This window comes from Emydura macquarii, unplaced genomic scaffold (assembly GCF_026122565.2).
Source record: "Emydura macquarii macquarii isolate MOO-44397 ecotype Brisbane River unplaced genomic scaffold, CSIRO-AGI_Emac_v2 contig_890, whole genome shotgun sequence".
Classification (NCBI taxonomy): Eukaryota; Metazoa; Chordata; order Testudines; family Chelidae; genus Emydura; species Emydura macquarii.
The window spans coordinates 39043-64806 of record NW_027131027.1 but is presented as its reverse complement, the minus strand read 5'-3'; the positions used below and the strand labels follow the sequence as shown (position 1 = coordinate 64806).

The following is a 25764-nucleotide window of genomic DNA, read 5'->3' as shown; positions in this document are numbered from 1 at the left end:
TCTAATAATCCTTTCCAAGATCCCATATTTTCTGGCCCCTAATGTGTGAGTATAACCTTTTCCAAGGTTACTGCACTTTCCCATATTTCACAATCCAGGCACCTGACACAAGGCAGATGGCCAGATCCCTCTTTAATAATAAGATGTTTACTTCTATGGCTCTTGTGCCTGACATTTATTAAGTCCCTGGTTGGAAGAAAGAAAAAAATAAGGGTCATCTGCTACTGGAAACTGATGCAATCTTCCTAACCCCTTCCAGTGCTGATGCTCCTTACCTGTTGTCCTCTGCACCAGCTATCTCCTCTTTTTGTTTAACTGAAAACAGGATGGATGCTGGATATGAAGCTGCAAGCTCTGCTTGCGTGTATGTGGAAGGCCAAGCTTCAGTGGGATACTTAGCCTGCAGATGCTGTTGCTGTCTTTGGCAGAAAGTCAGGGAAGTGGCTTCTGGCTTCTCTCTGCTCTTCCCAGCTAAAGTCCCAGGTTGGGAGGACCAGGTGTAGGACACCTGCTGGAGGCTCTAGATCTTTGCAGAAAGTTTACACACAAACACACTAGCCCTGTAATACAAATTGCACGTAGCAAGTTCATACGTTTCACACACAAACGTAGGCCTGCCTGCCTGCCTGACAAAATAATAGCAGCCTGCAAATTTTGAATAGATTTTCACATATTTACAAAAAGTCAGACTCCAACCAACAGAAATGTTTGTCTTCCTGTTTAAAATGCTGCTGTGACAAAGCCCAAAGTAAGCGTGGCATGTGTTTGTTGGGCGCCTGCAGAGTTTGGGCACCTGGGGGAGACTTGCACCCTCAAAGGGAGCACTGCACTGTGACTTCCTGATTCTGGACTTACTGGAGTAAAGGCATGGTTATTATGTATTTACTACTTGCCCCCTTGTTTCGCATTAATCTGATTTTTTTCCAAAGCAAGATCAGATAGTGGTGAGTGCCTTCCAATTTGTTCTTGCCTAAGACAATCTCCTCCTTTTGCCTGGATTTACATGGCAAACAAGATTATTAGGAAGGGACCCTTTCTTATCTATCACAGTGATCTGTGATTTAGCAGCAACAAAAATTCACATAGTGTTAACTTGTAATGATGCTTTGGCTGGACAAACATCAGCCAAAAGCTTACCTCAGAAGACAAAATTAAATTAAAGATAAAGACGATTCAGTCTAACAATACCCCAGAGAGGAAGAAAAAATATTAAACTTCTGCTTCTGCGCAAGCAGTCCAAAGCATATCTACTTTAAAAAATACTGAATAGATGGCATAATCCTTAAAAAGGCTACTGAGCATCTTGCATCCTGTAACCATTTCACTTGTCTGCTAGTTTGTATGTCTCTCTGTGCAGCAAACTATATCTACAATTCAGATTTGAATGAGTGGAGTGTCATTAAAATCCCATGTTTCTGTGACTAGACACAATTTCAATAACTGTAAAATGTAATCACATGAAGGGATTTTATAATAATTTGCATTTCTATAGCACCTTCCATCTGAGGATCTCTAAGCACTTCACACTTCATTAAACCATGAATGAAAAATTTGAGGTAAATCTGCCTGCCTAATGCAATTTGTGTGGCCCATGTTCCCATGGTATCTGAATCCCTCACAACCTGTTCAAGTATACAAACCCCCCTTGAGGTAGGTCCCCACTTTACAGATAGAGAATTGAACTACAAAGTGATTTGTCCAAGGTCACAGATGGAATCTATGGCAGCGCGGAGAATTGGACTTGGATCTCCCAAGTCCTGGGCTAGCTTTCCAGCCACTGCACCATGCTTATTTCATTTCATGGGTGGGGAGGCTGAGACACAGAAAGATGAAGTGACTTGCCCAAGGACACACAATGAGTCTGATTAGAGATGGGAATAGTCCTGAGATCTCCTGGCTCCCAGTCTGAGTTTAGCTGAGGCTTCTACCTGGCAAATACAGTTGTAGTATGTGAATTAATTAAAAGGAAATAGAGAGGGGACTAGGTGGTAATGGACTTAACTCTGCTGTCACAATCCCATTGGAGAGCAGAGGATGAAGAGTGGGGAGCATATCACAATCAGATCAACTAAGCAATCCATCCCATTTTGAAACAGCCCAGCTGGAGCTCTTCCTTTTTCAATGTGACCCATGCAAACACACTCATTGGTCACTTGAGATTTCTCCGGCCCCTGATGCTCCCTGCGTTATTACGTATCATTCTCAATTTGCAGTTTGTATCCTTCATATCTTTATGGGCAACTGAAGTAGGACAAGTTCAAATGTAATGGTGCAATCCAGGGAGGAGTTGGCTGTGGGCTGCATTGCATAGGATAGGTTACAGCTACTGGGCGTTTTGCACCTTAAAGCAATTACACTTAGAAGATACCCTGCTCTTCCTATCCAAAACAAGCCAGATGAATTTGTGGTGAGAGAGAGGAAAAAAAATAGAGGGTGGAGGAGAGCATATAAAAGTGGGATTCAGCAGCTCTGGTGGGTTGGAGATCACAGAAAAACAGATGGAGGTTTTGAGTTATGTCTGTTTGTGTATCTATTTCCAAAATAACTTTTAAAATAAATAACCACCAAAAAAATCAGGAGGAAAAGGAAGAAATATTGTCTTACAGTCCTATCCTAGAAAACAGAAATCCTCAAGTAGTTATTGATGCTCATTGAGTGTTCTCTGGTAGATAAGTATCTTTCCATCTTCTACCAAGAACAAACATATAGTTCCTGTTATGGCATCAGATACATGTGTTGCACTTTCCTTGACTTCTACAGGAGCTGCTGCATATGCCCCTCCAGAACAAGAATGATTATAATTCAGGGGCTTTCCCACCATGTTCCAAAATAGTCTACAAATGTCATATAGGGTCCAAGTTTGCTCCCTTCCTATCACATGGTGTAATTCACAACAAATGAATAACAATCCAACACAAATTCCTGCCCAAGCTGTCTTACCAGCCTTATTTACTCCCAGACTTCTTCTGAGGACTGCACAATTGAACCCCTCTCTTTAGAAAAATCACTCCCACCTCCCTTGCACCCAGGAAGCAGTTTAACAAACACTGCCTGCAACACTGAGTCATCAAGACTGATTTAGCATCTCCCAGCAGGATCAATGCTCTCTAGTAGGCACATTCACAGTGCAGCACTGTTACAATGAGCTGCAATGTATATATTCGGTCTTTTCAAGATGTCCAATAACACTTCATCAGTGGTGCCTCAGTCAGGGTTCAGTGCCCCACTGTGCTAGGGATTGTCCAAACATAGAACAAAGAGATGGTCCCTGCCTCAAAGAGCTTACAGTCTAAATAAGATACATGGAGGTCCCTTGGCAAAGGATCCTCTGTTCTTTGCAAACAACTCTTGTCACAGACCTGACAAACTCATTACATCAAATATGTTGCTTATAAGGTATTTGTCCATAAAGTTTACCATGTAAGATCTCTATTGAAAGCTTGCAACTTAACAGTGTTCATAATCATGGTGTGATGTGTGTACAAGTAATATTTAAGGAATAATGTAACTATATTAACATTTATGTTCTTATGGTCTTAAGGTTAAAAGGAGCCACCAGGCAGTAATATTGCTTGGTTTCGGCCTTTCGTGCAGGAGAGTGTTGCCAACCCTCCCTGGTTAGCCGGTCATGTAAATTGTTTACCGTGGTCCCATCCCAGAACAGTCAATGGACACCCATCAAAAACAACCACAAACAATCAAAACCACTTGAAGGCAAAAAAGGAACATTATAACAATTGGGGGATCCTCCTGTCTATGAAGAAAAACAAAAGACTATTCCAGTGTAACACAAGGTGGGGAGAGGCACTCTGTATCCATTCACCGAGGAGACATTTTGTTGAGTGGGGTGTTTTTCATGAAAGTTTGGATTCTGGTTCCTGGGAAGCCAGCCAACTCTGCAACACACTGAACTTTGGGTGGGGGGACCTTCTTTATCAGATAGGAAGGGTAACTATTAATAAATATAGGCCCTAGTTTGTGTTTTATGATTTTATTTTGTATTGTAACTATCTGTTTTCATCACTCTGTCTCGTTTCTAGTGAAATCTCTATTCTTTCTTAAATAAACCTTCTCTTGTTTCATTACAAGTGCTGGGTGTGATACAGGAGCACTGGTTTAAGGTACAATTGGTAAACTGGGGTATACTGCTCCTCTGGGGGCAGAGGATCTTGGATTTCTGAGATTAGCCAGTGTCAGGGATTGGATATCACAGGGGAACACTTCAAGAGGACTGGGGTGCACCTCTTGTTAAGATGCAAGGCAAAGATAGGGCTGTCATAAGACCAGAGGAGAATGCTTGAGTGGTTGAAAGGCTGGTGGTGTTGACGAGCTAACACCCAGTTATCACACGCAAGCCTCCCTGATGCTGGGGGCAGAGGATTAACAAGGTCACTCAAAGTCCTGGGTACCTCAAGAGCCATTACAGATACTTTATATCAAAGTTCCTTTATACATATTAAGCACCATAATCCAATGTGATGCTTTATAACCTACTTGGTAACTTAAATCCATGCACTAAGCATACATATTGCTTTTATATACAGCTGCAAGATATTGCATGATGAATAATGAAGTGGAATTATTTAGGCAGGGCTGGCAAAATTGCTACTATTAATATTGCCCAACACTTCTCATTGTATGATCCTCTTTTTACTTGCTTATAAAACTTTGCCAAAATGTAATGATCAACCTGATTGCTTTCTACAAAGAGGTGACTGGCTCTGTGGATGTGGGGAAAGAGGTGGACGTGATATACCTTGACTTTAGCAAACCTTTTGATATGGTCTCTCACAGTATTCTTATCAGCAAGTTAAGGAAGTATGGGTTGGATGAATGGACTATAAAATGGATAGGGAACTGGCTAGAGCATAGGGGTCAACGAGTAGTGATCAATGGCTCCATGTCTAGCTGGCAGCCGGTCACAAGCGGAGTGCCCCAGGGGTCGGTCCTGGGGCCGGTTTTGTTCAGCATCTTCATCAAAGATCTGGAGGATGGGGTAGATTGCACCCTCAGCAAGTTTGCAGATGACACTAAGCTCGGGGGAGTGGTAGATACCCTGGAAGGTAGGGGTAGGATACAGAAGGACCTAAACAAACTGGAGGATTGGGCCAAAAGAAATCTGATGAGGTTCAACAAGGACAAGTGCAGAATCCTGCACCTAGGATGGAAGAATCCCATGCACTGCCACAGACTGGGGACCGACGAACAAGGCAGCAGTTCTGCAGAAAAGGACCTGGGGGTAACAGTGGATAAGAAGCTGGATATGAGTCAGCAGTGTGCCCTGGTTGTCAAGAAGGCTAATAGCATATTGGGCTGCATTAGTGGGAGCATTGCCAGCAGATCATGGGAAGTGATCATTCCCCTGTCTTCGGCATTGGTGAGGCCGCATTTGGAGTACTGTGTCCAGTTTTGGGCCCCCCACTACCACAAGGATGTGGAGAAGTTAGAGAGAGTCCAGCGGAGGGCAACAAAAATGATTAGGGGGCTGGAGCACAAGACTGATGAGGAGAGGCTGAGGGAACTAGGCTTGTTCAGTCTACAGAAGAGAAGAATGAAGGGGGATTTGATAGCAGCCTTTAACTACCTGAAAGGGGGTTCCAGGGAGGATGGAGCTAGGCTGTTCTCAGTGGTGGCAGATGACAGAACAAGGAGCAATGGTCTCAAATTGCAGGAGGGGGAGGTCTAGGTTGGACATTAGGAAAAAGTTTTTCACTAGGAGGGTGCTGAAGCACTGGAATGTGTTACCTAGGGAGGTGGTGGAATCTCCATCTTTAGAGGTTTTTAATCTGCAGCCTGACAAAGCGCTGGCTGGGATTATTTAGCTGAGGTTAATCCTGCTCTGAGCAGGGGATTGGACTAGATGACCTCCTGAGGTCCCTTCCAACTCTATGATTCTATGATTTCTGAAAATGAAACTAGGAAAAATTACATTGTTTTACCATGTTAAAAAAATGGGGTAACCTTTTCTTTGAAAAGCTCTAGTGTCCCCTGTGCTTCAGAGCAGGTACTTGTAATTTGGCAGGAAAGTGGCCTCTGTGCCAGGGATGTGTCTTTTGCTGTCCCAGTGAAAATCTGCCCAGATGTAGACTAATTATAAACCTTTGAAAAAATGGAGTTGGCACATACTCAGTAAAGACTTATTTGGTTTTGACAACTAAATCCACAAATATTCTGTCCCTTCTAGGCATGCACCAGCCCAGGGCTGAGCAGGACTTTTCCTGAAATTGTAGCTCTGGGTTGCTGCAGGCTGGACATCTGAACCAACAGCAGGGAATCCGTCACTCCTGTGCTTTCAATGACTCCCCTACTAGGCTCAGGCAGGAAACTACCTGATTCAAATGCAGAGAGGACAACAGCTAGATCTGCAAGGGGCCAAATTATTATGTATCATAATACATATGCACATGGGGACTAAATTAAGGCTGCACAGTCAACCTTAATTCTGACATGTCTAAACTTTTGAGTGTTTGAGTTTGCAAGCTTCCTAATGATATTTTAACATTGTTTTTTATTTATATATTAAGTATTCCCAGCAGAGTTAGATAACTTCAGTGAAAAACTTATTTAAAAAAAAATGTGCAACATTTTTTTGCCTTTTATTTTATGTGAATTCACATTCCCTTCCCTTCCAAAATTTTGGTGAAGCATGGGAAAACTCTGCAGAGGCTTTTACAGGAAAATGCACATGCATGAACTTTCGAGGAGCTGTCAGTGGTCTTTTGCAGGTCTTGAGGTCTAAAAGGAATATGAACACAACTCAGAGACAGGGATCCCTGAATTATATTTCCACATCTGCTAAAGACATGGTCCTTAATGCTTTAGGTATCAACTCTATAAATTGAAAGAAATCCCAGCTACATTTTTAGAAACATTTGATTAAGGAACACTCAAGGGCCCAATGGCCAGTCCAGACTCTTTTCCTCCTGCTTTCACACTTCCTCTCCCTACTTTGTCTGTGTTGTCCCCCTGTTAGTTGTAAACTATTGATTTATTTGATTTTATAGTTTAATAGTAAGGTTGCTAAAAATGGTGTTTACATACTGTTAAACTTTAAATTACAACAGTGTTGTTTTCTTTTTGTGAGGTTTATATTAAACAGTAAAAGTTAATTAAAAAAACTTTTAAAAAGTCATCTTTTATAAAGCACTTATACTGTTACAGCACTTTAGATGTTATTTAGTTAAGCCTCACAAAGCCCCCCCACTGCAAGAAAATATTTCCCCATCTGTAACACTGTGAGTAACTGAAGCACAAAGAAGTTAGCTGACCTGCCCAGGAGCACCCAGCAGGTCAGGAACAGAATTGAGATGTAGGTTTTCTGACTCCCAGGGCCATACCAAGCCACCAGCCCACTGTGTATCCACAGACTAGTCCACTGGTTGTCACAACAATTTTTTGGTGGCCTCAGAGTGCAGCCACCAACTCTTCTGGTGGCCACAGTGACAATTTTTCCTAATATACTCAGTTAACATTAGGAAAATCAAATAAACATGCACATAGACATGTCCAAATAATAAGTTCTGGCTTTTGATGCATCAGTTGTGTGGATCAGAATATTAGCAGAAGTTGAGTAGCTCTTTAAGTGGCAAAGCTGCCTCACTTGCCCCACTCACCTTTCAAGTGAAAAAGGTGAGTGGGGTGCAGGAAGAATTTCAGCTCCTGCCAGGTGGCTGCAGGGAGTTACTTGTTCTTCCCTGCAGAGCAGCCAATCTGGCTACATGGGCAGCAACTGCCCTGAGCCATCTGGCAGAGGCAGGGAGAGGGCTGCTTGGGTGGATGGGGGGAACTGCAGCTTAGGGAGGGGGCTGCTGGGGATCACTTGCACGGTTGCAGGGAGGGGGGAATGAGTGGGTGAATGCAATGACCCTGGAGGCAATGGAGAGGCTGGCAGGCAGGGGTGGGGGTGCCAGAAAAGCAAGGGTGGAAGTCGGGACCCAGAGGGATTGGCGTGGCCGGCAGGGAAAGGAGTGGGGGTGAGTGGATGAATGCAAGGAGTCAGACCCGCATGCAGAGACAATCAAGTGAGCGGCAGGGAGGGAGGAAAGAGGGATAGGAGGCGGGACCTTAGGCACTGGCGGGCAGCCAGGGGCTAGCAGGGAGGGTAGCAGACCCCGAGGCAGACACGCAGGGGGGGACACTTACCTTAGCACTGCAGTCCAGCGGTAGAAGGTGCTTCTGGGAGCCAAGGCGTGCAGCTTATTCACCCTGCTGGGGCTGCTCCCAACAAGTCCCGGCTTGTGGTCAGGTGAAACCTGGCTGGGCAGGGTGGATCCTTGCCCCTCCCTCCCCAGCTGCTCGTGGCCGCATTTGAGCATCCTTGGACTAGTCGCTTATGGCCTGGTGTTCAAAGCTATTTAGGCACTTGACGTTATAGATAGGCACCTGAGCCCGGGTCCTCTAGGGTATTTAGGTGCTTAACTCCCATTGAAATCAGCAGGAATTAGGTATCTTTGAAGATGTTGACCCTGGTGTGGTTCCCCAAAGGACCTAAACAGATTGAAACAACTGAGATTTAGGTGCCTAGCTCAACTGTAAATCCTAATACATGTCTAAATCCTAAGGCACCTAAATACCTTTTAACATCTGACCCTAACCTCATCCGTAAAATAGAGGAAGTTATTTGCCTACCTATATGGAGCCAAATTCTGCTTACCTTGCTTACATTGTCCTACTGAAGTCAGTGGAACTGTTGAACAAATGAGATGAACAGCATTTGTCCCCAATATATGCCTGTGAACATTGTAAATCCTGTACATTTTCCAGTGTCGTTTTGGGTGACTGTCAACATTTCCATTTTACAGATGGGGAAACAAACTTGCAAAACTAAATACATGAGTGGTAAAAACATGGTGGGTGTTGACACAAAACAGTATATATTTGTGCTGCTGACCCTTATACGTGAGTAAGTGAGGCTGAAACTGCTTACTCTAGATTGAAGCTATGAACTTTCTTCCCAGATTCAGCAGAGAAGGCACAGCATTTCAGTAAATATTCCTGCAAATCTGATATATTTTTAAAATCAGCATCCATATGGTTAGATTGAATTTATATGTATTTTCCTTATTTAAATATAAGAAATACTAAATCATTCATCTTAATTTAGGAAGGCTTTCCGAGTTTATTTAAAGAAGTGATGCTGTCCCTTTAAGTATACATCAGCTCTATTCAGGACTTTGAAAACCATGACTGCACTCATCATGTGCCATTTAACAGGGGACTAGGATAGAAGAGTTGCTGTATTTGTTTGAATACTCAGGAACAGACATGAAGCACCTACTTCAGCAAGCTTGCACCAAGTTGCCCAATTCTAAAGTTCTCATAGCCATGTGGGTAGGATCTAAACTGATACGTAAATGTCTGGTGACATTTTTAAAATTTGCAGTAATTTTAAGAAATTAGGCCTTCTGTTTGGCAGAAGCTCATAATCTGAATTTAAAAAACTAACAGTTTAAACATGAGTTCTGAGAAAGGGAAATATTTTACTCAGCTATAATAATGCTCTGTACCACTAAAGTCCCTTTTACCTGAGGATCTCAAAGTGCTTTACAGTCATTAATGAATTAAAATCTTAACGCATCTTGTGAGATGCACTTCATCATAGACCCAGCTTTCAGATGAGTAGACTGAAACAGAGAGGTTAAATGACAGTGACTGAGTGGCAGAGTGAGATGTAGAATCCAGGAGTCTTAATTATCATTCCTCTGCTCTAACCACTACATTACAATCAATTTCTAGATGCTGTTCAAACACTGATGAGCCAAATGGCTTGTAACAAACCACTCCAAGCTTCAGAAAATATTGTATATTGATTTGTACTAAGCAGTCCATTGGCCAGAGGGTTTGATCATTAGGAATCTTGGCTCTTCTTGAAAAAAAAGAAGGAATAATTAAAGCTCTTCTTTACTGTAGCTACTACCAAACTGCCAGACAAAACTAAGGGAAACCTTTTCCCCAGGTCTTTACTGCAAATCTTATACAAGAAAGGAGAGAGAAACTCTTCCTTCAGAGAGAAATATGTGCAATATATTCTGATTAACATTAATCCTCAGATGTTAAGAATGAGATAAGGTTTCAACACTAACATTATTGCTACTGCTTATTCTGTACAATCTAAATCAGACTATTTTAGGAGAAAAATGCTAAAACAACTAGAGAGCCAATTATATCCTCAGCTACCTGCCTGGTATCATTTTAATTTGCTCAGGCTTCTTCCATTTACATTAGTTGCATATGTAATTGATTGATTGGGTGATGATTTTGAAACAAACCAATCAAAGGAGACATGCTTTAATATATATATATATAGCTTATCTCCACATTTAAAGTTACCTTTTATTGGATAATGATGACCCTTTCTAGAAGGATAGTATGTGAGTATCTTTTTGTTACTAACTGTATCACAGAGCTAAATCTACTCATCTAGGAAAATAGTGTCTATTGTGGCTTGGAAATGAACTGTTTCTACCCTTTTCTGTCCAGGGATTCAGAGAGTAAGAGCTTGATGGCCGTGTATTGATGTTCTTTGTAGACAGCACAGTTTCTTGTCCCATAGTTTATTATATAAAATGAATTCCAGGTAATCCAGGATGCTCTGTACATAGCAGGAGCCTTTCCATTTGGACTGTAGGTAAAAGGGGTCCTTTTGGTCACAGTTGACAAAGGGTTAGAGTAAGAATACAAACTCCCCCAACCCACCCTGCTGACTTTTATTCTTGGAATATGGGGAAAGATTTGTTTTAAATGATTAAATCAGCTGTCCTTAATCAATATGGAAATGTCAGGGCTGCTCAGTGACTGTTTAGCTCCTAGCAAAATGCTCTCTGGCTGCATCTGTTCTGGGGTTCTTGGTGCTCTGCTACAACATTTGGTTTGCATTGATTGTCTTAAGTCCAGATGATGCCCTCCCATAGTGAAACCCATGGGAGGGCTAAAGCAAGGTGGAAAAATCCATTACTTTAAAACCAAGGAGTTTCTTCCAAATTATACAAGGCAGGTGGCTGTTGGTTCCCCATGGAGCTGGCACAGACCTAATTTGCTTAACCTATGGTTTAATGCTGAGCTCTCCAGAGAAATCCTGTGGCTCTTGGGGACTTGGCAGAAACTCATGCCCTTTAGTTCTCTCTCTGTCCACCATGGCAGTTGTTCTGTTGTGATCTAACTATCTATTCCAATCACTCCACTTGTGGGTTTGATAAGACTACCCCTGTAGGCACACCCTTAGCACCTACATTTTTTTGCAATAAATGTTCCCTAAGCACTTGTGTTCCTGCCTCTGAGCAGGCAAGCTACAACCTCACTCTAGCTACACAGGCACCTATCTCCCACATAAGATCCAGAGTAATCCATGACCAAGGGAAATACAAGCACTCCTTGGCCTAACTCGTGTGTAGGACCCACTCCAGTAGACTTTCTCAGAGGCTGCCTAGCTCCATGCAAGACAACCAGAGTGCAGATGAGAAGAAGATGACTCCCTTATAATCTTTACCTTGGCGGTTAGTGTTAGAGAGCAGGATGACCCAGGGGTGGACTGAGTATACAAAGACCCTTTATTGTGTACTCGTTCCCATCAACAGCTGGTGAGTGAGCCTTGCGGTGGCAGCCTTAGTCTATTTATTCATGAACAATATGTAAATACATACATAGCTTGCAATTTCCCCTGAGCCCTTAAATGGTGATATTAAATGCTATGCGGTGAATATAATTATGCTCACCCCTGATTGTTGTTTACAATTCAGCTGCATGGCGTGAGTTCCTTTACATTGAGACATACTAATACTTGCAGTAGCAATAGCTGTAAATTTCCTTTGCAAGCAGATCATTGAGGGGAAGGGGGCAGAAAGAGACCACCCCAGCCATATCCCATGTGTCTTCCACCAACAACCCCATTGCCATGATAGTTCTCATACTGGCCATTTGCCCAGCCCTAGCTTTACTTCCTCCTACAGTTAGGATACTCAGTGAGGATGTAGGAGATGCCCTAGTTCAAGTCCTCCTCCCCCCTGCCCACTCTGCCTAATAAGGAATTTAAACCGACATCTGCCACTTGAAGCAGGAGTTTCCCCACATCCCAGGTGAGTACCATAACCACTGGGCTAAAGGGCTTCTCCCTCACATCTCCTCACCACCCCCAGTTCCTTTGTATGAAGTTAGGCATTCTAAGCTCACCTACCGCATTGGGCCCTATGTGTGACATAGGCAGAGGAGCACCTATCAAAGGAACAGTCAGCTTAGATTCACCAAGGGCAAATCATGCCTGACCAACCTGATTGCCTTCTATGATGAGATGACTGGCTCTGTGAATGTGGGGAAAGCGGTGGATGTGATATAACTTGACTTTCACTAAGCTTTTGATACAGTCTCCTACAGGATTCTTGTCAGCAAGTTAAAGAAGTATGGGTTGATGACTAGACTATAAGATGGCTAAAAGCTGGCTAGATAATCAGGTTCAATGGGTAGTGATCAACGGCTCGATGTCTAGTTGGCAGCCGGTAACAAGTGAAGTGTCCCAGGGGTTGGTGCTGGGGCTGGTCTTGTTGAACATCTTCATTAATGATCTGGAGGATGGGGTGGATTGCACCCTCAGCAAGTTCACGGATGACAGTAAGATGGGGGGGAGGGGGGAGTGGTAGATAAATGGGAAGATTGAGCCAAAAGAAATCTGAGGTAGAACAAGGACAAGTGCAGAGTCCTGCACTTAGGACAGAAGAATCCCATGCATAGCTACAGACTGGGAACTGATTGGCTAGGCAGCAGTTCTGCAGAAAAACACCTGGAGGTTACAGTGGACAAGAAGCTGGATATGAATCAGCAATGTGCCCTTATTGCCAAGAAGGCTACCAGCATATTGGGTTGCATTAGTAGGAGAATGGCCAACAGATCACGGGAAGTGATTATTCAGCATTGGCTGATAAATTGGAGAGAGTCCAGCGAAGGGCAACAAAATGATTAGGGGGCTGGAGCACATGATTTATGAGGAGGGACTGAGGGAACTAGGCTTATTTATTCTACAGAAGAGAAGAGTAAGGGGAGATTGGGTAGCAGCCTTCAGCTACCTGAAGGGGTGGGGTTCCAGGGAGGATGGAGCTAGGTTGTTTTTAGTGGTGGCAGATGACAGGACAAGGAGCAATGGTCTCAAGTTGCAATAGGGGAGGTCTAGGTTGGATATTAGGAAAATCTTTTTCACTGGGAGTGTGGTGAAGCACTGGAATAGGCTACTTAGGGAGGTGGTGGAATTTCCATCCTCGGAGGGTTTTAAGTCCCAGCTTGATGAAGCCCCGGCTGGGATGATTTAGTTGGGGTTGGCCCTGCTTTGGGCAGGGGGTTGGACTAGTTGACCTCCTGAGGTCCCTTCCAAGCCTATAATGCTATGATTCCCACTATTTCATGAATTGCTAGCAGAGATAGGCACTTCCTTGCAGCCCAGAACTAGGAGCCAAACTCTGAGAAGGGTGGGGCCTAGCAATCAATGCAAACTTTCCTTTTAGCACCCTCCATCAATGGTGCCTGAGCCCTGATCTGAAGAATCACCTCTATTTTATGGCCTGCTCATTCCATGGCCTTTAGAGTGTTATTTTCAGTAATGGTGCCAATAGTTGTAGGGGATTTTCTGATGTGCTCACCTGTCCAGTGGGAACTGGATTGAGTCCACCAAACTCATTTTCCATGGAACAATGAGGAATTAATAAAATAGTTGCGCTTTTTACCAATTCTGACATTATCAGGATTTGAATAATTAATGGTAAGAAGTGCTATTAGCATCAGAGCTAATAGCATAAACAGCAAATGTGTGTTTACTGCACCAGTGTGTGATACCTGTTGACACCTGACTTCCATTGTGACAGTTGAGGAGAAAATAGGACCATGCTATATAATGCCAAGGAAATGCACTGGACTAGGGGAGCTTTCTAGGGAGAACATTAACTAAAGCTCTGCTGAAGATACTTCTAGTTGCACCCAAATGGGGAAAGATGGCCCGTAGATGCACCCTGAGGGGTGGTAGTGTGACTTTTGGGATGAGCGCACTGTGTGTGTGTGTGTGGGGGGGGGGGGCATGGTGGGTGGCAGTAGGTGCGGGGCCACCTAGGTAGGAGTGGGAGATCATGGTGGGAGGCAGCGGGGGGGAGGGGGGGCTGGAGTGGTAAAGGGCACACGGCAGCCCTGGTGTATAACAGTTGCTGTGAGGGAGGGAGAGAAGCTAAGACGCTTGGGTGGGGGCGGGGCAGCAGGCTCTCTGGCACAGAGGAGGTGGAAACCAGGGGACGGGCCGGCCTGTCCTAGCGTGGGATTGGTTCTGGGCCTAGCGTGTATGAGGCGGACGGGCTGAGGCACGGGGGTCTCGTGGCCGGCTGACCGGGGTTGCTCCTGGAGGGTGGGGCCGGCCCTGGCCACAGTGCGAGTGCGCAGGAGAGCGAGTCTCGCTACGGTGGGGCCCTGGTGGCCCCGGATATGACTGAGGCCAGGCTAGGCCCGGACCATCCGTCCCGCCCCCTGCGGCGCGAGCCCGCCCCGCCCCCTGACGGGCTGGGGCCTGGCTTCTTTCTTAGCGCGAGGCCGCGGCTCGTACTGGTTTAGGTCTCTCTCTGTCGGAGGCGCCGTAGCCCCGGGTAAGGAGCGCTCGGGCCCCACCGGCGGTGGCGTTTCCGGGGAGCGAGGGCTAGAACAGCTCGGGCCAGGCTCGACTTTCCTCAGCGGCACCAGCGGGGCGGGAGTCCCGGGACTGGGCCTAGGGCGGCTCCCTGACCCCGCGCGCCTTGCACCGCGGAGCGGAGCCCCAGTAATAGCGCTGGGCGGGGCGGGCCAGACTTGCCCCTGGGGGAAGAGGGCTCGCGGCGGCCTGCCCGGGGGGGAGGGACTAGGAAGCAATTCAGTGTTGATAAATGCGAAGCAGTGAACATGGGAACTGAATCCCAAGCCCACAGGGCCGAGCGAGCTGCTGCCCCTGAAAACCGAGCTCTGGGAGTCTTAGTAGATGGTTCCCTGAAACTGTCTGCGCGGTGTGCAGCAACCCTCAAAGAAAGCTAACCCTGTTAGGCGCCCTTAGGAGAGCGCTGGAAAATAAAACAGTAACTGGTCTCATGGCTCTAGGTAAACCCGCCGGGTGCACTCGCTCTGTGTACACTTGAATACTGTGTGTGCGGCTGGTCACCCCATCCCAAAAGAGATGCCTCCGAGTTGGAAAAGGTGCTGGGGAGGGCAACGCAAATAATAATGAGGATGGAACAACTTCCATATGAGGTGAGATTAGAAAGATGGGTACTGGTCCATTTAGAAAAGACAACTAAAAGGGGGGGGGGGGGGCATGAGAGACATCTATAAAATCACAAATGGTGTGGCAAAAATGAATAGGGAAGTGTTATGTGAAGGGGTAAACAACACAAGAACTATGGGGTCACTTAATGGATTTAATAGGCAGCAGGTTTAAAAGAAATAGAAGGAAGCACTTCACAAAGCACACAGTCAACCTGTGGAACTCTTTGTCATGGGATGTTGTGAAAGCTAAAAGTACAACTGGCTTAAAAAAAGAACTAGATAAATTGATGGAGGATAAGTCCATCAATGACTATTAGCCAAGATGGTCAGGGATGCAACCCCATGCTCTGGATGTCTCCTAAACCTCTGGCTGGCAGGCGCTGGGATTGAATGACAGGCAATGATCTCTCAAAATTGCCATTTGGTTCACTGACTCTGAAGCATCTAGCATCAACCATTGTCAGAAGACAGGATACCGGGCTAGATACCATTGGTCTGACTTAGTATGGATGTTGTGTTCTGGCAAGCTGCCTGGGGGCTCTGCACCATGGGGTGGATCTCTTTCACAGCCCTGAGGGATGTAGCTAGATCAAGTTAACTTTTAGGTGTAAACCAGGCTTAAGTGTTTTGTTATATATTGTATTTTTTTTTTTGTCTCCTGGGTCTGAAAAATGGCATGCATCAACTGTAAATTGCAATAATCAGCAAAGCTTTATTTTTTCCCCCATTCTTTCTACTTCACTGCAACCTAATTATGCTTAATATTTATAGGCTGTTCAACTACACATAAATAAATAAATGTATGTTAAGGAGATGCTGTCAACCACGTTAGGCCTATTTTCTTTCCTTTACAGACCTTTATGGTTGAAGGCAGGCTGGCTGATTCTACTTCTGTAGTGACATGGTTTGTGTTGGGTTTTAAAACTAATGTTGGGGTTATTCATGTGCTTAAACATTTGCAGGATTAGACTGACAAACAGTAGCTACCCTACTGGTTGTGATTTGTCTGACCGTGGGATCACTGGGAGAAGCTGCTTTTCATGATGTCTTTGACCCCTGTCACTGTAGTATCTGAGTCTCTCCTCACAAGAGTGCTGTAGGAAAGTGTTATCTCCATCTGTAAAATGGGGAAACCAAGGCACAGAGGGAAGATCTACATTGCAGCTGGGAGAAAACCACCCAGCCTGGTTAGAAAGACTTGTACTAGTGGGACTTGAGCTAGCACAGGGAAAAAAGCAATGTGGACATTGTGGCTGCAGAAGAGACTGCGGCTAGCAGCCCAAGCTCAGACTCAGTAAGTCTGGTGGGCTTGAGAACCCAAGCTGCTATGTCCACACTGTTTTTAGTGTGCTTGCTAGCATGAGTCTTTCTACTGGGGCAGTGAGGTGCTCTCAGCTACAGTATAGACATCTCCTGAGCCTCTCTGGGTATGTCTGTGCTGGAGTACATACCTAGGGGTTCAGACAGGATTGCACTAGAATGGCTAGTCTGTCCTGGTGCCTGTGCAGCTGCAGCTATGCTGTGACTTTTAGCGTGCTATCTCAGTCAAAGCTAATGCCCGTATGTCTGCCTGAACTGGAAATTACCCCTCCAGCTCCAGTGACCATCACAGGAAGTGTGTGGTAGACACGAGAGGTCTGTCGTGGACTGGGAAGTAAGTCCATATTGAACCTTTTTGCTTGATTTCCAGTAAACCCAGTGTCTTAACTGCAAAACCATGCTCCTTTTTCCCCAGGAAGAAGTACTTCCATTTTGATTGTTTCTTTGTTTGTTTTTAAAGCTGCTTGCTATTAATTTCGTCGGGTAACCCCTAATTCTTATGTTGTGTGAAGGGGTAAATAACATTTCTGTATTCCTTTTCTCCATACCATTCATGATTTTGCAGACCTATATCATATCCCCCTTTAGCTGTCTTTTCTAAGCTTAACAGTGCCTCTATTTTTAATATCTCCTCATGTGGAAGCTGTTCCATGCCCCTAATAATTTTTGCTGCTTTCTCGGTACCTCTTCCAATTCTAATACATCCTTTTTGAGATGGGATGCCCACCAGAACTACCTGCTGTATTAAAGGTGTGTGTGTGGGGAGGGGGGGGGTGTAGGTGAGGGCAATCTTAATTTGAAGTCTAGATAACAATCCAGTGAGCTTGTTAAGAAATTAAAGAACAAGCTTATTTTTGTCATGAGGGTGAAGTCCCTAGCTTCCATCTTTTGTGTTTGCCCATGTGCACTGGCCATAATTCTTGTTTTGGATAGTTACCATTTGCCCCTTTGTACTCTTGAACACTTTCAATTGCAATATAGTATTTTTCACTTCTTGTCCTAAACTGTTCTGTAGTGTTTCTGTTAAACTGCTGCATTTCTGTGATGGGTGAAATGATACACTACAGAGTCTCTCTTTGCTCCCAAACTGCTGGTCATTTTGTTTAAATAATGCTTCTTGAGTTAAAATGTTGGCTCTGAACAGAGAATCCAACTGTTGCCCTACTAGAAGTCTGAGCTGTCTCCTAAAGTTCTGTGGTGCATGCTGTAGCAGCTTTGTTCCTTCCCGCTGTTGCTCTAGCTTTGTGTCTCCTCTCTCCCCACAGCCATACTCTCAAACCAATTCTGCCATCTCTCTCCAAAATTTTACCTTTCTATACTAGTTAGATACCTTGTGTTAGTTAATTAGCACTTGGGGAATTTAAGGCTTAATCTGTTTTCTGATTAAATGTGTATACATTGAGTTAAAATGGAGGTTTCAGTCCAAAACTGTAACTTTTTTTTTATTCCACTCTTAGAATGACTCAGTAACATATTTTTCCATTCTCATTCTGGAGCACAAACTTTAAAACAAAACAAGCTGAAATATCTAACTTTTTTCTTAAACTTTACACATGTATTCTCTGTTCAGTTTTTAAACTTGTTCTGTGTTTTTCTTATGGTTGGGAAGGTGTCATAATTGGTTTGGATCACGTAACCCCCTTTTCTTTTTTTTTTTCCCCCTCCCCAGATTGTGGTCAGTCCAAGAATGAATGAATGTACAAAGCCTTATGTTGCGGAGGCCACAAATCTTGAAAAGTTCAGTCCTATGATTCTTGCTGAAATCGAGGCGCTCTTTGAGAAGAAGTTCTCATATACAAAACCACCAAATAATGAATGGCAGCTGCCAGATTCCAATTATGTGTTTACCTGCGATCACAAAGAATTCAATACACTCCTTGCTCTGAAGGACTCCATGAATGAAGTAAAAAACCAGCTGAGTGATAAGAAATTGGATGCATGGCATCAGCACACTTCCTTCACCAATAAAGCAGGGAAAATCACTTCTCATGTGAAGAAATCTGTGAATGCTGAGCTGTGTACCCAGGCTTGGTGCAAATTCCATGAGATTTTGTGCAGTTTTCCCCTTCTCCCGAAAGAAGCTCTTCAGAATGGAGAACTCAATTCTGTCCATCTCTGTGAAGCACCTGGTGCTTTTATATCTAGTCTCAATCACTACTTAAAATCCCATCACGTCCCCTGTGATTGGAACTGGGTAGCCAATACCCTAAATCCATATCATGAAGCTAATGACACCCTCGTGATGATTATGGATGACCGGCTTATTGCAAATACTTTGCCATGGTGGTACTTTGGCTCAGATAACACTGGGGATGTGATGACATTGAACCATCTAACTGGACTTCAGCACTTCATAAGTAATATGACCACTGTTCACTTGGTAACCGCTGATGGGAGTTTTGATTGCCAAGGAAATCCTGGTGAACAGGAAGCGCTTGTCTCACCTCTACATTACTGTGAAGCAGTCACTGCTTTAATGACCCTAGGCAGTGGTGGCTCCTTTGTTTTGAAGATGTTCACTCTATTTGAACATTGTTCTGCCAACCTGCTTTTTCTGTTAAATTGTTCCTTTGAGGAGGTCCATGTCTTTAAACCTGCCACTAGCAAAGCTGGGAACTCAGAAGTCTATGTAGTTTGTCTTCATTACATGGGCAGAGAGGCCATCCATCCTCTGCTGTCCAAGATGATGCAAAACTTTGGAACAGAAATGGTCGGCAAAGCACTCTTTCCCCAACATGTGATTCCAGAATCTTTCCTTAAAATGCATGAAGAATGCTGTGCGTTCTTTCACAAGTATCAAATAGAGACTATATCTGAGAATATCCAGCTCTTTGAGTGCATGGCGGAAGCAGAACAAGTAAAGCTGAACAACTTAAGGGACTGTGCTGTGGAATTTTTCATGCAAAGATTCCACCTGCAACACATTACAAGAAATAATTGGCTAGTGAAGAAATCTCATGTAGGCTGCAGCATGAATGCAAAATGGTTTGGACAGCGGAACAAATATTTTAGTACATACAATGAAAGAAAAATGCTGGAATCCCTGACATGGGAAGATAAGGTGGCCAAAGGCTACCTTAATCATTGGGCTGAAGAGCACACTTTAAGTAATGCTGGGGAAAGCTGCATTTTGGAAGGGTCATCTTGTAATCTTGAGTGTAATTTATGGTACATCTTGGAGGGAAAGAGGCTGCCAAGAGTAAAATGCTCTCCATTCTGTGATGGTGAAGTCTTGAAGACTCTAAATGAAGCCATCAAAGAATCATTAGCAAGCAGACTAAAAACTAGCTCCTTCTCCAGACTAACACAGTATCCATGTAATTCTTGCAGTGTTCTTACTGAGGCACTGATACTATCTAAGTTGTCCAGCCTTACCAAGTATCATCAGAAGGTACCAAATGAAGGATGCAGTGACCAAATAAAGTGTTTTGTAGTGGGCTTTCCATCTCTTTGTGACGTCAAAAGCCAGACCAGCATGGAAGTGAGGCTCCTGGAGTCAGCCAAACTCTTGACTTTCAGCTGTTCTTTGCTTCATGATGGAGAGCCAAAATATCAGCAGCAGCTTTTAGAGTGCGTTCTGTGTGCATTTAATCAGCTTCAGCTGGGAGATGCTTTGATTCTGCCTGTTCTTTCTTGTTTTACACGCTTCACAGCTGGCCTGATTTTTGTACTGCACAGCTGTTTCAGATGCATTACGTTTGCTTGCCCCATATCCTCTGAACCTCTCGGGACCAGTGCTGTTCTGTTGTGCATTGGCTATCAGGGTCTTCCAAATCCAGTTGTTGAGTACCTGCAGGATCTGAATAAACTAATAAACTCTTTGCTCAACTCAGACTCTCCTCAGCAGGTGTTACAGTTTGTCCCTATGGAGATGCTTTTAAAAGGCATGCTGCTGGAGTTTTTATGGGATTTGAATACTGCCATTGCAAAGAGACAGCTCCATTTGATAATACAAGTTGAGCATCAGCAAATGTTGAGTAATCTTTAATTTTAGTGATTCTAGAGTCGAACTGGTAGGTGCTGTTTCAGAGAAGATTCACTTCTCTGGCTGTGTAACTTTCTTTCTTTTTTTTTTTTTTTTTTTTTTTTTAAATTTTTCTTTTGCTAGTGTGAATATTACTCCATTTTAAAACGGTGGGGATTATTTTAATTTTGGTACCCAATTTTGGACTACCAGTTCTATAGTACTGCCCTCTGCCATTAGCTGTTGCCATACACGTCCTATAAGCCTGAGAGTTATTCTACATGGTGGGGAATTTGTGAGGCAAAATGAAGGACTGAGTTTCTGGAGAAAGGGGAGTTCTTCTGGGTCAGACCTTCGTGCCTTCATACAGTCTTGTCTCTCCCCATCTAGATCCTCTTCCTTCCGTATAGACATAACCAAAATATAATCATTGTGATGTTGAGAGTGCTGAATGGGGCTTAATTGATGCCACTGCTTATCAGCCAATAGAGGCTGCTGTTAAGTGACTTTTAGATGTACCCCCTTCATACTCTGTTAATTCCAGGGTATTGGGGAGCCAAGTGTGGTATTCAAACTTGGTAGCTGATAGCATTTCCAAACTAGCTAACCTTCCCTTTTGATTAAAAAGAGGCGGCCTATGCTATTGCCTCCAGAAAGAATTGGAGCCCTTTAAAAATATCTTTAGAGTTTGCTGAATACATCCCAATATCAAAATCTATATAAGATTTGGTTCAGAAATTAAATTTTATAAGCTGATGCCTTTGCTGATCTGAAGCCATGCTGGGTAAGGCCTACATTTTTCAGAAGTGATTGACTAATGACTTGGATGCCTCAACTTATATTGTCCAACTTTAGGCACTTAAAGGAGGTTGACTTTTCAGAGATCAGGTCTTCACCACTTTCTGCAAATTAAAAGGTATTGCAAGTTGAGCAACTGCTGGCAGCCAGCAGAATGTTAAGTGATGCCATTTATAATGGGCCACTGTGTAGGCCCGAGGTTAGATGTCAAGCAGAAGGGAAACTGATTTTCTTATCAGGAATTTTGTAATCACCGAATCCTACGTTACAAATACTTGCTTTTTAACAGTATATAGGAGAGAATCAAGACTCCTGGGTTCTATTCCCACCTATGAAATTGACTTGCTGTGTGGCCGTCACTTCACTTCCCTGTGCCTCCATTTCCCCATCAGTAAAATGGCCATAATACTGCTGAGTCTCTGGTGTGTTGAGGCTTCATTCCTAAAGCTTTTGAGAACCTTGGGTGATAGTGAGAGAATGAGCAAAATAGAAGTATCACCATCAGAAAGCAGTGTCTCCTCTCCCCATCTTCTTTGTAATTGTGGGATTTAGGGAGAGTTACCTTAACCTATTTGTAGCTTTCTATAGCCAACCCATCTCGAAAAGAACCTCCTCTGAAGCAGAAGCATCTACAATACTTCAAAATACATAAGTATGTTTACATTGTCAAAATGTATATTTGAGTATTAAAAAGTCAGAAGATCCCCCATATAGTTGGTTAACTCAAATCTAGACATCCTAACATTTTTTCTGGGTTTAAAGAGACATTTGTAATTTAAAAATCTGACCTCTATTTGATTTTTTTCTTTTTTTTTTCCTAAAACCTACTGTTGCTACAAGTAAATATCTGAGATGATTATACCTGAAAGACTCTTGTGAAAACCAGTATTTTCTGTATTTTGTCAGTTGCCTCCTTTATACCTTTGACAGTACTCTGTCAGTTTCACTTTATTCCCTCTATCATCTGTCCATAGTCTCCATTTGTGTGCAATGGGAGATGGGATTTTTTTGTTGGGTTTTTTTTTTTTAAGAGCATAAAAGCACAAAACTTGGCAGGAAGACTTGGAGACAGATGTATTTCATGAAAGTACTTTTAACTCTCTGGAATTGACTAGACTTCACATTGACAAGGTCCCTTGAGGCACCTGACTTCTTCCATACTTTCTGAAAGCTATCTTTCCAGAGTTCAGAAATTAAAATTAGGAGGCATAACTTGACTTGGGTTATCAAGAGTTCAGGAGCCAATGTGCTTCCAAAGTGCTTCTCTTGAAAATCTGGGCCTGAATGTGGGTGTTCAACGTTCTTAACCATTCTGCACTTAATTCCGAGCTATGGACCAGATTGTCACCTCCCTAGAGAGACATAAGGGGAGGAGGTATCAGATTGTCTTGTGGGGTGAAATCCTGGCACCACTGAAGTCACTGGGAATCTTGCCATTTACTTCAGTTGTGTCATGATTTCACCCATGGAGTCTCTGGGTGCCTAGATTTTGGCCTGCATTCTCCTGGCAGAATGAGTCACAAGGTTCATTTCCAAATGCAGAGGATTCCAAGAATGTTGGTACAAGGGCTTTTTGCCTCCACCATAGAGATGCAGCCTTTGTGCTATCTGACCCTTTCCCTGGTACAGAAATCTTGTAGTCACTGCTGCTCCTTACACCCTTCCTTAAAGGGGGGTTCTCTGTGTGGAGGGGTCTCTGTGAGAAAGTCCCAGTCTACATGTTTTATTTTTAAAATAAAATCACTGAAGTCCAAGCAAAGTCAGGAGATTCAAAGTTAGGACTGATGCTTTGTCCTTCTCTTGTGAATTTCATGGGTTGGTTGTGTCTTAACCATCTTAAAGACCAAAGACTCCTTAAAAGAACAGTAACAATTAAGTGTTTCCATTGTGATTTTTGTGGGAGTCATAAGAATGTGAGGGAAGAAGGTGTTTAACCTTTTTGGACAGAGATGAAAAGTCTGTTTGGTCATGCAGTCTAATTCTTTTACCAAGTCTTCTGTTTGATATAGAATGAGGCCTGATTAAGCATCTTAGCTGCTTTTTTTAAAAAACAAATGGCAAGTTTATTTTCTGCCTCCTACTATTCGAAGAGAAACTGGATGCTGGTCTTAATGTTTTAGAAGCTACAAGTTACATCAGTGAAAGTGAGGGGAGGGAGCAAGATGGATTTGGTTTATTTGGCTGCCTTAGTGTTTCAGATGTCCAGTTGTGAGTTCATACCTAAGTCATAGTGATTTGTGTGTGATATGGCTGGGCTGACTTGGTTTAATTTCTAAAGATTTTGTACTTGATTTTGATCTTGCCTAAGAGCCTATTTGACTATTGATATTTAAAAAGTTACACTGCTTTAGAATAAGTGTAGGTGAAATTTGAATCTAATATCTACCCAGTGAAAGGACTCTGTTTAGTTGAGTGCATTGAGGTTTGGAGACTCGCCACTTTTTATTTGTATTGTAAATTATTGTATTTAATGTCATTTGGACATACACAGGTACATGCATATCTAGATATAAGCCTGCCAGTGGTTTTCCAATTTGATTTTTATAAGGTATAATGAGATTTAGTGTATGAAATCTTGTCTTCTGTTAAAATTATACTAATTGCTGTCTAGTCAACTCAATTTAAGTTAGATCAGTCAAATTACTAGTAGTATAAATAGACAGTGGTAGAATTACTGTGTATTAGAAAAGCAAATTGGGACTTAAAGGAAAGGACTTTGGTATAAGCCATCTGGATAGCTGGCTGGATAGCTGGATAGGAACGGAGAAGACTTGTATTCTGGTTGTTAAACTTGGATCTTGAGCTAGGGTTTAGAATATTCTTAAATATTGATTCATTGGCGTGCACAATGTGACCATAACATTTTAGCCTACAGGGCAGGAAGTTTTCTTTTTACCTTTTTCAGGAACATTTCATTTGAGATCTCAGTCCTTGAATTTGGGATTTTCAGCATATTAATTTGGAAAAAAAACTTAGCATCATCATTGTTTCTCTTGCAATTTTGTTGCCACTAAAATATCTCAGCTTGGCTATCAAAGTAGGGTGACAAATTTTGTGCAAGGGAGGGCACTTGTTTTCTGGACAAGACAGCTTTGCAAATTTTCTACTTGCCTATGGAAAATAACTTTTTTTCTTTCTAATGGGCATGTGAAATATCATTTAGTGTTTGTTTGTTTTCCCCCACAAGATCTTGGGGGAAGGCTGTGAAAGGTGAGTGAAAAGACTTTTTTGTCCCTGGATTGCTAAAGTTTTGTTACAATATTGCAAGACGGAGATAAGGGGAAACATTTTCATGGTTGTCTTGTTTAAAAACTTGGTTTGGTTTCTTTTTTATACTTCAACTAAGCTGACAAAAAGTGCCATCTGGATGGGATGAAATGAACATATAGGCCCAAATGGAGTTGCATCTGTTTATGTCAGACGTTATGGTATTCAGCCATGATTGCCTATCACTAACTGTTTATTATGCAGTAATTTGGATTGCTGTGTAATCCTCGTCCAGTTACACAAATACTGGCAATTACAAAACGTATTCTGAGCTTTAAAAGGATACCAACTTTGTGTGGAAATTCTTGATGGTTCTAGAGATACCTGGCTTGTAACAAATCCTAAATTTTAAAAGATCCAGTTAATGTTACAATGACTGTCTCACTAAGCAGTGTTTCCGTCCATCTGTACAGACTGATTAAACTTGCTTTCTGGGGCCATTGCCTAGTGGATTTGCTCAGCCTTGCTTGATAAAGCTTCCATGAGAGGTAGGCTCTGGGATTTTACTGCCTTGAGTGATCATTTTGCACGTGTGTGTGCATGTGTTAATGCTGCTCGATATTTGCAATCCTACATCAGATTGGAAGGAGTTTTGCTTTTTAAATTAAGTAGGTGTTTCTGTTTGGGGGTGGAGTATTTGTGGATATAAAGATGAAGAAATGTTGGCAGAAGCTGGCTACTGCATTTTTCTGTTGACCTCTGTAAATTATGTGTAAAGAGACTTCTGATTTTTAAGGAGTGGGAGCAGTGAAACTTTGTTTTGAAAATAAAATCTTATTTTGCTCTGACCATTCATTTCTTGTTTCCTTGTTTAGACACCTATCTAAATATGAACAGAAATTAAACAGACTTGGGAGTCATCAAAAACATTCAATAAAAATGTTTTAATATTTTCAATTATTTCTGAGCCACTTATTTTCCTTTCCCAAGCCTGCCTATCTCATCTGTCTCGACACACTTGTACTATATTCATCACAATGGTATCAGAGCATCCTGGTTAGTGGTAGCCATTGAGTACACTTCTGGTATTTCACTTTTTTTTTTTTTTTTTTTTTTTTTTTCCATTTTACCTTCGTAGTTCACCGTTATGAAAACAAGTAAGCTTGAGATGCAGACATGGGCAGAGCTGTGTGTGGAATGCCTGCATAGAACCCGGCTCCTTTATG

The 25764-nt window shown here is 42.9% G+C and overlaps 1 protein-coding gene and 1 long non-coding RNA gene across 6 annotated transcripts; one reads left to right on the top strand and one right to left on the bottom strand.

Annotated features, from left to right (window-relative positions):
- Nucleotides 1-6580: 6580 nt before the first annotated feature.
- LOC137149869 (uncharacterized) lies at nucleotides 6581-8489 on the bottom strand. The gene is made up of 2 exons (XR_010918854.1): nucleotides 8143-8489; nucleotides 6581-6735 (listed from the first exon to the last, which is right to left on the bottom strand). It is a non-coding gene; the product is annotated as an uncharacterized lncRNA (long non-coding RNA).
- Nucleotides 8490-10343: 1854 nt separating this feature from the next.
- Nucleotides 10344-25387, top strand: CMTR2 (cap methyltransferase 2). Of its 5 annotated transcripts, none has more exons than XM_067543486.1 (3): nucleotides 10352-10370; nucleotides 15085-15234; nucleotides 18239-25387. In XM_067543486.1, exons 2-3 carry the CDS (start codon nucleotides 15208-15210, stop codon nucleotides 20555-20557), a joined length of 2346 nt encoding a protein of 781 aa, XP_067399587.1. In that variant the 5' UTR covers nucleotides 10352-10370; nucleotides 15085-15207; the 3' UTR covers nucleotides 20558-25387. The 5 variants fall into 5 exon arrangements, with proteins under 5 accessions (XP_067399589.1, XP_067399587.1, XP_067399586.1 ...); XM_067543485.1 differs by lacking the exon at nucleotides 10352-10370 and adding an exon at nucleotides 14356-14603; XM_067543488.1 differs by lacking the exon at nucleotides 15085-15234 and having other exon boundaries at nucleotides 10344-10370.
- Nucleotides 25388-25764: the final 377 nt, after the last annotated feature.

Excerpts from the sequence above, each read along its gene's own strand:
- CMTR2 (XM_067543486.1), top strand. The coding sequence starts at position 15,208 with ATGAGGATGGAACAACTTCCATATGAG. Across the intron at positions 15,235-18,238 it reads TGGAACAACTTCCATATGAG|ATTGTGGTCAGTCCAAGAAT; the intron begins GTGAGATTAGAA and ends CCCCCTCCCCAG.